This window comes from Dipodomys spectabilis, unplaced genomic scaffold (genome assembly GCF_019054845.1).
Source record: "Dipodomys spectabilis isolate Male_0828 unplaced genomic scaffold, ASM1905484v1 ptg000140l, whole genome shotgun sequence".
NCBI lineage: Eukaryota > Metazoa > Chordata > Mammalia > Rodentia > Heteromyidae > Dipodomys > Dipodomys spectabilis.
The window spans coordinates 32,260,938-32,273,082 of record NW_024870817.1 but is presented as its reverse complement, the minus strand read 5'-3'; the positions used below and the strand labels follow the sequence as shown (position 1 = coordinate 32,273,082).

At 36.4% G+C, this 12,145-nt stretch overlaps 1 protein-coding gene across 1 annotated transcript in view; it reads left to right on the top strand.

Annotated features, from left to right (window-relative positions):
* Cwc27 (CWC27 spliceosome associated cyclophilin) overlaps positions 1 to 12,145 on the top strand; it is a 195,768-nt gene that overhangs the window by 148,675 nt on the left and 34,948 nt on the right. The window contains exon 12 of the mRNA XM_042690943.1: positions 7,645 to 7,754. Coding sequence (XP_042546877.1) covers positions 7,645 to 7,754 — 110 coding nt within the window. The remainder of the gene's footprint in view (positions 1 to 7,644; positions 7,755 to 12,145) is intronic.

Below are 12,145 nucleotides of genomic sequence, written 5' to 3'. Positions count from 1 at the left end.
CTTTTATTTACTCTTGGAAGATAACATCCAAACAAGTGTGAGTGGTGTGTGTGTGTGTGTGTGTGTGTGTGTGTGTGTGTGTGTGTGCACATGTGGTGTATGTGCGGAGGGGTGGTGCTCGCATGCATATTGCTGGAGATTGAACTCAGGGCTTCATGCTTGTTGGACAAGCATTTATCTTTTAAGTAAGTATCTTTTAAACATAGGAAGGATTTAACTTCTGGTCGCACAATAAATATTAAAGGCTATATTTATGAAAAATGATCATTTTATATATATATATATATACATATATATATAAAACATATAGGCTGTCATTTTCATGTCACAGACTGTTCCCATTGCAATAATTTCCATAACAAATTTTCTTTAAAAACAGGCAGAAGCAAAGGCATTCTGAATGAAAAAGGGGACATATGTCATTTATCCCCAAGACCTCTTCAAGGAGAATGGCAACTGTTATGGGATTCTATCCAAAAGCTTAATACCTAGGGACCTTAATCGAGGATAGCTTACTTAAAGTTGCCTTCACCAACTCATCTAGCTTCTGTTTAGCAATATTTCAAAATTATCTAGTTGTTATAGCTCCATTTAATTGGGCAACTATCTTGAAACAATGCTTGCTAGGAAATGTACTCATGACTTTGCTTGTGTAACTGTAACCCCTCTGTACAGTATTTTTACAATAAAAAATATTTAAAAATAATCTATTGTAGGGACCCACCTTGTGTACTCCACAGAAATCTTCTCTTTAGTCTGGCATTAAGGTGACTCTAGGCATTGTGCTAATACAAGACTTAAAATGATTCACCCATTGATTTGTCCTTTCATCTACTAACAGAATAAATGCAAGGCCTATGCTCTGCTAGCTGGGCTGTGCCTGCCATGTGAGTTCACAGCCTAGGGGATGATTCAGATAAGGCAGTTGCCATTCTATGCTGAACTGCTGCCGTGTGTTTGAAAGGTTAGAATGAGGGGGAAAGTTAAGCAGGGAGAATCAAGATGAAGCCATAAGGTCTTTCTGGATGGAAAGTTCTTGCATAAACTCAATGTTTGGCAGGCTGTTCTTCTCTTATTCTCTCATTATCCATTAAACTATATGTTCCGGTCTCGTGGAAAGTTAGCCCCCCTACCCCCATTTTTATGGGATTTTACTTCACCAGGACATTGATGTGTTACCTGGGTGCCTTTTATGTACAATTGCAATGTTTGTCTTTTTAAGTTTTCTTTATTTTTTTTTCTCCAAGCATGAAGAACTAACTAAGCTAGTTAAAAGCTTGTATTTTATAGCCATACTTCAGGGGTTTGTAGCCCCAGATTTATAGTCCCTGAGATAAATTCTTTTCTCTCTTACTACTACCTCAATTTACTCATCAGAAAAATGGAGCTAATAAAAAGGATTAAACAAGTCATTCAATTACTGGTGTTTGTCATACAGTGAGTACTTGAAATGTTAACTATCATGTTAGCTGTTTTTAAGTCTGGTACCTTTCCTGGAATTAACCAAGATCTGCTGTATTAAAAAATCTAATTAAAATGTTGTAATTTCAGAATGTGTATTAAGATATAACTCCACATCAGTAGCATTAATACTTTGTGTCCAACAAATCTGTTTCAGTATTTAAATTATGTTCACTGTTATTACCTCATAACCTTGATTTATATAAAAGTTTTTGTTTAATATTGAAGGAATGAATTCACAAAAACTTAAGGTATTCATAAGCCTTTTTAACTAATTCTGGCATTTAAGAGCCCATATTATATATGTATATATACATACACACGTAAATTCATATATATATACATTATATATATAGATATATATAGATATCAGCTACTTGGAACAAGTAGCTCCTGAGTTCTGGTCCTGAGTCAAGAGAGAGTTTAAACACTTATCTAAATTTGTGGATAGGTGCTATTGGTTTAATAACTACATAGCAGTAGAGAGATGCAAGCGAAGCAAGAATTAAGTTTTTGGCTAGCCCCTGTGGAAGGGTTGTGGACATTCTATCATGCAGAAGAAAAGATTCAGTATAGAATTAACTTTCAGTCTTTGCCAGGGATTGTCGTCTAAATTAGGAGTTTGAATGTTTTAGCTCAGGGTCTGCTGCTCGCCCACATGGCACACTAGCTAGCTAAATAACTTCCTTACTTGGACCTTAGTTTCTTCACTGGCAAGTTGAATTAGAAGATTCTCAAGGCCCCATCTAGCTCTTTTTACTCATACCATAATATACATAATCTTCGTTGTGAAAACAATTTAATTGTATCATTAAGTAGTTGTACAAAATGGTTACAATTCCATTAGTCGGGTTATGAGTACAATGTGCCATTGTCACTGTCACTCACTCCCTTCATCATGCTCCCACATTATTTCCCCTCCCATTCCTACCCCCTAGTTACATGATTCAGTTTTGTATAGTGTGCAATGAATATAATGACTGAATTTGCTCATCTTGTGTGCTCCCTTCTTTAATCTCTCCCCAAAAACATGTTTCTGCTTCCTGATACTCATTTGATAACCAGTTCTTTAGTTGTTCAGAGGAGTTACACCTTGGAACTTCTCCCATCAATATACCATCCTTTAGTCAGTTTACGTGTATATGCTTAGATCCTTGTTTGTGGAATCATGAACATACATAATCTTTAGCCTTCTGATACTGGCATCACACATGAATTCAAAATTTGATACTTAGGTTTTGGTCAGTGGCTTCATTGTTTGCTCAGCTTTTTTTGCTCAGACTGGCACCCTACCATTTGAACAATACTTCCATCAGCATTTTGTTTGTTAGTTGGAGATGGTGTCTCACAGACTTTTCTACCAGATACTTTGAACTGCTTCAGGTCTCAGCCTTCTGATTTGCTAGTCACAGACTTGAGCCACTGGTACCCATCAGTTTCTCAATATTTTCACATATGTTAAATTCCTTTTACTCTTTAGATTCATTTCAAGAGTAATAAGTCTTTATCAGATATGTTTCTATTTTTTTCAGAGTATCTTTCCAAGTACCTGACACATAGAATGCACTTCATTTTCTCAATTTAAGTATTAGTTGAAGACAGTATGATATACTGTGAGCCTTTAATATTTTACAGACCTGAAATTGTATCCTATTTTTATCATATATGGCCCTATCTTTTTTTCCTCATTTGTAAAACAGCCCCAAGGATACTCCTTCATGGGTAATCAAAGATCTTAGCATGGTGTCTAACATATAGTAGTTCCTCAATAAATGTGCCTTTTTTAGTCTATCCTTAGTTTGTACTCATTTAGCATGTTTCACAGAAATTTCAGCTAATGATTAGTTATTATATTGCATATTATTTTAATCATTCAGATTTATCATTGAGATTTATAATAAAATCCATAGTTGAGAACTCCATACTTAAATAATTCTTTAAAGTATTTTGCATTATATTAGCCAGATTTGATTAGCCAGTTACTTTTTCAATTTTTGTCTATTCAGAATTCAAGCACATGAGAAATGAGTGTACTACTTCTTGTTCTGAAGCATGGACTGAGCTAACACAGAACTTCTTTCTTATGTAGTAAATAAATAAAATATGATGGGCACAAGGGAGGGAGAGTGAGAATAAGAAGGTAAGAAAAGGAGGAGGAAGGGAAAGGAAATTCCTAGATACCAGAAACGAAAAGAAGGCATAACCAGGATATTAAGTGAGCACTGCTAATACTCAGGTCGCTAGAATGATATTCGACTCTGTTGTAGGTTCTAATAGCTAGAATCTGGAATTTTCATCTTCTGTCTTGGATAGAAGATACAGCCTTAGGTATATATAAAGAGGTAAGAAACAGAAAACTATACACTTGGTCAAGAAGGCCAAAAAAATCCTTTCCATTTTTAGAGGGAATGAAGGGGGGGTTGGTGGTGGGTGAGCAGAGAGGGAAGGAAGGAAAAAAGAATGTCTCATTAAAAAAAAAATTAAACTAAACACTACCTAACAGATATGGTCTGAAAGTCTGAATGTATAAATACTGAATGTTTTCACATGGTATAGAATCCAAAATCAAAAATTTAACATAGAAAAAGGTGGTGTTTAACCTCTGATTATCTTGCAGAATCAAAAGCAAATATGCAAATCCTCTTTGAAGGAGTCTTTGCACAATCTTGAGTGCCAAGAGTTCCTGTGGAGTGTGAAGAAGAGGTAGCCTCAGACAAAAATAAACTCACAATAAAAAAAAAATTAGCTTTGATAATACCACTGTTTCTTCCACGTCGGGTATTATGTACATTTTTTTCCTTTTGCTTAGTGTAAGCTGTTGCAAAGCTCATAGAATTCACAAACTTTATAGACCATGATAACGACAGTTTGCCTTGTAAAGGTTAAAATGTGTTTGTGACTTTAATTAAGTATTACTATCTCACAATACTGTGAAATTTATGTAATCACTTAATCTCAATAATAAATTATTAGAAAACAAAAATGACCACCACTGAAGAGAGAGCCAGAAGACATAAACAAAAGGATCCTAAGAACAGTGTGAAAGATAAAACATAATAATTATGTTTAAAATAGAGACTTTTTGAAGAATAAAAATAATAATGAATAGCCAAGGTCATGTAAAGAATGGATGAATTTGAAAAAGAGCTAAATACAATTTGTAAAATAAAAATATTAACTCAGATATAGTTTAAAAACTGATGAGATACAACTGGAAAGACAATTAGTGAACTGAAATATAAAGTTAAGGAAATTACTCAGAATGTATTGATCAGAAATGAAAGTGTGAAACTGGAATATACTATGATTAGTCTTAGTTATTATACTTTATACCCAGTAAGAAAATTGAAAAATTGAGCAACTGTTTTGGTGCACTTGTGTTTATGTAGGTGTTGTTGCATTTGGTTGTATGTACTTTGAATATGTTAGAATTTTAGTGTTTATGCCATCTAAATGGAACTTTACCAGACTTAATAATCATGGTATCATAGATATTTAGAGTGAACAATAAACAGAAGTCATAGCAATTTACTTGTCACTGATTTCTAATACTTGAGCAATGGAGTGTATGACTATAATTCCAGCAATCAGGAGGCTGTGGGTAAGGGGGGTGTGAATTATGAGTTTGGGAATAGCCAGGGGAAATACCAAGAGCCTGTTTTCAAAAAAGCGAAGAAAAACACTGCTACACATTCCTGAAAAGTGCAATCAAGAGGTTGGTCCTTACTAACAGAGACCATATGGAAAGGAATACATGAAAATAAAAGTAAGCATAGTTGAATTTGTTTTGAATGTTTTAATCTTGACTTACTGTGACATCAGATAGTTGAATTCATCATTATTAGCCTTCGCATTTATTTTCAAATTCTCACCACAAATAAAGGTTTTCAGTCATTTGTACCCCCCAGTGTGCGTGCGTGCGTGCGTGCGTGCGTGCGTGCGTGCGTGCGTGCGTGTGTGTGTGTGTGTGTGTGTGTGTGTGTGAAGAATTCATCTGTTGGGGCTGGGAATGTGGCTTAATGGTAGAGTGCTTGCCTAGCATGCATGAAGCCCTGAGTTTGATTCCTCACATACACAGAAGTGGCCCTGTGACTCAAGTGTTAAGAGTGTTAGCCTTGAGCAAAAAAAGCAGCTCAGGAACAGTACCCAGACCCTGAGTTTAAGCCCCAGAACCGGCAAAAAAAAAAAAAGAATTTATCTTTTGTGTATTTGTTTCAACCATGAAAGCATTAGGTATTTCAAAGGATACTCACCAGAATTTTCCTTAGAACATCATGAAATTCTGACACAGGGAAATGGTGGGTAAAGGCTGTAGGCATTAGAGTGATGGAACTGGAGCTTCCAGGCACATGTGAAGTACTACTGCTGTAACTCAGGTTGGGCCAGATTGGCCTGCTACCTCTTTATGTTCCTCTTCTCCAATTCCATTTATTACTTCATCCCATCATTTGACTGTTCTTCATGATTCTAGTATTTGAGCCAAGTGCTGCCCTGAGTGCTGGGGAAACATGACTTCTCAAAGGCATTTAATGTCCACTGAAGGTAAAAGCAAAGTAAACAAGAAGTTACCATGAAGTGTGGTAAAGTGCTGAGTGCCCTGAAAGCTCAAAGAAGGAACACGTAAATCTAACTTTAGTGACTGTAATGAGAAAAGATCCTTTAATGGAGTGCCAGCCAATATGAGACTAAAGATTGAGCAGGAGTTAAGCAAGGAACATTAATTGGAGAATGGAAGAGGGGATGTTTATCATGTTCCAGAAAAAAAGAAACAGGAGGTGCAGAAATTAGAAAGTGAAGACAACAGCAAGATATATTCAAAGAGCAATAGAAAGCAAATGATAACACTGTGAGGTAAATGCAACAAAGGAGCTGTGAAAGATGAGATTAGAGTGGAAATCTTTAGGTCTGCCCATGTCCGTATGGGAGTAGAATGGTAGAATTCTTGCTTAGAATGCACACAGTCTCCTGTACTGAGGGGAGTGGGAGAAAGGGGGAAAGGGAATACATTAACTGTCATAGGAATCCTGAGGTATGCAAATCCAACCATTATAAGATAAGAAGAGAGATTCAAAGATATAATTCAAAAGAAATACATGAAAAACTTCAAAACCTACTAAGATGATTTATTATTTCTGTATTTAATAGTTTCTTTTTCATCAATATGCTCAGCATTTACAGCTGTTAGTCTTGAAAACAGAGCTGGACATAGAGTACTTTAAAAGCACCCATATAAAATTACTTATAAAGCTGATCATTTCTTTCAAGTGCCATCAAAATCACATTAAGTAACCACAAAAAGAGCAAATTATTTCTTCGTTCATGTATTTTATTTTAACTAGAAGATCTCTTGAATAAAATTACTGTTGTTAATGTAGTACACATTTACGATGTTCTTCAAACTAGGTAACAGTGAGACAATGATAACTCACTTTTGATTCACTCACTCATGAGTAGAAAGATGACTGGCTTTCATTATTACATTGTCTCATCATGGTTTACCAGCCAAAGAAGAAGAGATTGTTTAGATTTACTTGTTTTGCTTTTAGTCACAAATTTTCCCATATACAGAATACATATATACATACATATACATATATAAAACTATAATTTATAAACCCACGTTAATTTACTTCACATGGGATTATCGTAGGACCAAATACATAAATTTCTAAATCTTAACTTAGTAAGAATTTTTTTTTCTTTTGTCTATCTTGACTTATTATATATGTTTATTTTATGTAGTATAATCAAGTTGAGAGTCTGTTGTTATAACTGGTGAACTAAAATGTCAGGTAGTTGAAATATCTACCCATATTTGGAAGATTATATCTTATAAGAAACTGTAACTGCTAACTTTAGGGCACCTTAGTTATTTTAAAACTAAGATAGGTGATTTACAATCACATTTAACAAATACAAGTGAGAAGAACAATTAAAATAGATAAAGATAAATAAATAGATAAAACAATAAAGATGTTTGCAAAATTAGTCAATAAATTAACACCAGTTACCTTCTAAAGGAGAACACAAATGTTCTCTGAATAAATGGATCTTATTAGTTTTGTTTTTAAATGGAGGAAACCTAAGCCCAAATCTTTACTTTCTGTTTAGTGACATGAGCATTTGCATTAGTAGGAACCTCTTTGTACTTCTAACTTGTAAGTATTGCTTACTGTTTTCCAGAGGAAGAAGCCACTCCAGATGGTGCTGTGGCAGAATACCGAAGAGAAAAGCAAAAGTATGAGGCTTTGAGGAAGCAACAACCAAAGAAAGGATCTTCCCGGGAAGACCAGGTAACTTCAGAAACCAAAAACACATATTTAAATCATTGCCTTTTGGGGCTGACTAGACAATGGGGGAGGCACTACTACCTCTTACAAATTAAAAAGGATGAATTTATGCATCCTTGGTGGGGAGCCAAGAACCTTGGCCACTCCTAAGAGTTCAAACTCTAGAGTTCTTTCCAGACATTTAGGTTAAAAATCTGAAACTTCCAAATTTTAGCCTGGTCCTCCCATATCAAGCCCAGAAACCCTTTAAACACATATATCTTTAGAAATTCATGTAGAATGAATATTATGAAATGGAGAAGTAAAAAGTGCAAATGATAAGAGTCTCTCTTCCAGCCCAGTAAATTAAATGCCAAACAGCCAGCTCAACTTGAAATTACACCCTACCTGGACATGAGACATTGGACCACTAGTTGATGTCTTCTTCAATAAAACCCTGTTTGTTGTAAGTAATTTCTGAAGTTTTAGGTAGCAATATGAAAAACTGATGAAAATCAAGAATTCAAAGAGAAGCTGGGCACTGGTAGCTTATACCTGTATTCCTAGCTACACAAGAGGCTGAGATTTGAGTATTGTGGCCAGTCCTGGCAGGAAAGTTAGTGAGACTCTTATCTCCAATTTACTATCCAAAACAAAAAAACCAGAAAGTGGAGCTGTAGTCAAGTGATAGAGCACTAATCTGGCCTAAAAAAAAGTTCAGGGGCTGTGTGAGGATCAGCACTAAATGAATAAATAGGTAGAGATAGAACTAGATCAGAGATTGGGAGGCAGTTGGCACTTGATAAAAGAAATCTCTTATAGCCCCCTTCATGTTGAAAAGATAAGGACAAAGCAAAAGCAAAATTAATTTACTTTGTCGTATGTATCAATATATATATATATATATTTGGACATGCCGTTTTAGGCATATGAATAAATATGCAAAACCAAGGTAAATTTAAAACCCAAATCTATTTGGTTAAATTAATCTATTAAGAAACTTTTTAAATGACTTATTATTGGTAAGGAAGAATCATCCATCAGTACTTAGAATAAAAATAATCATAGGAAAAGTTCAACAAAAGGGTATAGGGAATTTTAACTACAGTGCACTGATTTATATGTAATTTTCAAAAGAAATAGCATACCAAATGAATTTTTTAATTTTATTTCATTGAAAAGATGCTGTACAGAGGAGTTATAGTTACATGACTAAGGTAATGAGTACATATCTTTTTTCTTTTTCTTTTTTTTTTGGTTGTGGGGCTTGAACTCTAGGCCTGAGCTCTGTCCCTCAACTCTTCAGCTCAAGGCAAGCGCTCTACCACTTGAGCTACAATGCCACTTCCGGTTTTCTAGTGGTTTATTGGAAATAAGAGTTTCACGGACTTTCCTGCCCGGGCTGGCTTTGAAGCGCGATCCTCAGATCTTAGCCTCCTGTGTAGCTAGGATTACAGGCGTGAGCCACCAGCGCCCAGCTATGAGTACATTTCTTGTCAATCATTGTTACCCCTCCTTTGTTGTTCTCCCACTATTCCTTCCCTTCCCCACCTCTCCCCGCCACCCCCAAAGTTGTAAAGTTCATTTCCAATATAGTGTCTTGTGGTATCATTGTTGCGATGGGTCATCCTGTGTCCTTGTTTCAGCATTTTGTTATTCCCCTTCCCCTTCTCAAATTAGACAAGTGTATACACAAGATGCAGGCTACCAAAATCAAATACAGTGACAACAGGGTATATACCATAGGGGGAAGAACATACAAAGGAAACAAAAAAATCACATAATACATTAAAAACAACACCAACAAAGAAAGACCTCTTGTGTCTATATCTTGGGGTTCATTTCACTTATCTTACGTGGTCATATGGACGTAGCTTTTGAGCTTTTCTGCTCATCTGATAAAATTATCCTAGACGTATAGTAATTATTGAAAATAAGGGAAAACATGGGATTTCTTTGGGTCTGGCTTGCTTCACTTAATATGATTTTTTTTCCAAGTCTTTCCATTTCCTAACAAATGGAAATTCTATGCTTTTGATGGAAGCATAGAATTCCAATGTATGTGTATGTGTGTATATCACATTTCTTTGATCCATTCATCTACTAAGAGGCATCTGGGTTGGTTCCATACCTTAGCTAAGGTGAAAAAATGCTGCGATGAATATAGTTGTGCTAGTAGCTTTAATATGGCTTTGTTTGTGATCATTTGAGTGAATGCCCAGAAGTGGGATTGCTGGGTCATAGGGGAGTTGTATATGTAGTCTTTTGAGGAACTTTTTAAGTACATTAACTTGTCTTCATGGAGTCTCAAAGCCTTCTAAATAGCAACTGTAATGACCATCAAACATACTGATGATCGCCTTTATTCATGATTGTCTCTCTTTCTCCCCTCAATGCAAATAATTAGTAAGAGCTTATCTTGTGGCCATGCAGTGCTGGCTTATGCCTATAATCCTAGCTGAGGCCGAGATCTGAGGATCACATTTTAAAAACCGCGCACCAAAAAGTTCATGAGACTCTTTATCCTTAATTGACCACCAAAAAGATGGAAGAAGAGCTATGGCTCAAGTGATAGAGTGCGGCTTGAATGAAAAAGCTAAGTGAAAGCATATAGCCCTGAATTCAAACCCAGTACCAACATCCTCTCCCTCCCTCCCCCCCTCCCTCCCTACCCCCCCCTCTCAAACTACCATGCAATAATCATTTGGTAGTCACCAAGCATACACCTCATACACCTCCCTCCCCCCTGAGCTATAGGAAAAAAATCTAATTAAACAAGTAATACCAAGAAAGAGAATAAAAGAATAAATACAGGGAACTTGTAAATATGTAACAGTAAAACCTAAACATGGCTAAGAATGTGGAAAGGTCTCCCTAAGAAAATGTTCCATCAGCTGAGCTTTGAAAGTTTAATTTACAAAAGGAATACAAGTATGAGTATAACATAACCAAGAGAAGAAAAGAGGTAAGCAATAAGTCAATCCATACAATTTTTTGGTTAGTGAATGTGTGTGTGTGTGTGTGTGTGTGTGTGTGTGTGTGTGTGTGTGTGTGTGTGTGTGTGTGTGTGTGTTACTGCAGAAAGGATCAAACTCACACAGGGCTTTGCATATGTTAGGATAATGCTCATCCACTTAGTTACATCCCTTTCCTATGTATGGTATTTTTGTGCCATATTAGGGATTTAGAGTTAGCCTACAGGCAATGAAGAAACCATTGAGAGAGGAAGGATGTGATCTCAGTTGCATTGAGAGAAGACCCCTCCAGCCTGGCAGCAATATCAAGAGTAGGCTGGAGTCAAGACACAGAGGCCAACTTGTGTAGGAGATGCTAGTGTTAGCTATGCACAGACTGTTTGCCAAGCTGGGTGTCTTCAACATAACCTCTTCATGCAAAGTCTCTTGCTATGCTAAAGAACCATGCTGTAAGTGGTTGGCAACTCCTTCCTTCAGCAAAAGCCAGAAGACTGAGTAATTCCTAGCAGATGCCAAACAGAAATGCCTCCACGGAGATTCTATCTTCTTTATCATGTGACCCAGTATTTTTGTGATGTTTTCTTTTCTGCCTGGTGTCTTCTTTTGCTTTAGAATGGAGCTCACAGAATTTCATCTTGAATACAGGAGAAGGTAAAAAAAAAGACCAAGAGGATTTTTTTGTTGTTAGTTTTATAATTTTGAGTAAATGCCAATAGCATGCCAATTGGCTTTAAAGACAAAATGCCTTGCCACTTTTAACTCTGGGAGAAAGATCCAGGTCTGGTGTAATTTTCTAGAAATTTTTAGAATTTCATTCCATGAAGAAATGTCCTTTGTTTTCATTGTTCTTTATGTACTCAGAAAGGCATTTTGCAAAGTCCACCATTGAAAGCTGATACATTTCTGGGTGCTGGTGGCTCACACCAAGGCTAAAATCAAAACTATGGTTCAAATCCATCTAGTACACACATACATGATCCCTTCTCAACCAGTAGCTGGGCACAGTGGTATATAACTGTCATCCCAGCTAGGTGGGAGGCTGGGATTTGAAAGATCAGGGTTCCAGGCCAACCTGGACAAAAATGTTTGTGAGACTCCATCTGAAAGGAAAAAATCCTAGGCATAGCATAACATGCCTGTCATTCCACCTACAACAGAAAGCTTAAAATAGGCAGATCAATGTCCAGTTGCGCATCCAGGTCAAAAAGGAGACACACAAATAATGACGGTAAAAAGGGCTGGATGGGGGAGGGGAGAGGAATAGGGACAAGAAGGGATAGTGGGAGAAAAACAAAGGAGAGGATAACAATGTTTGACAAGAAATGCACTCATTGCCTTACTCATGATACTGTAACACCTCTGTACATCATCTTTACAATAAAAAGGGGGTGGGGCTGGAGACATTACTTCTGTGTACAGCACCTGCATAACAAGCAATCA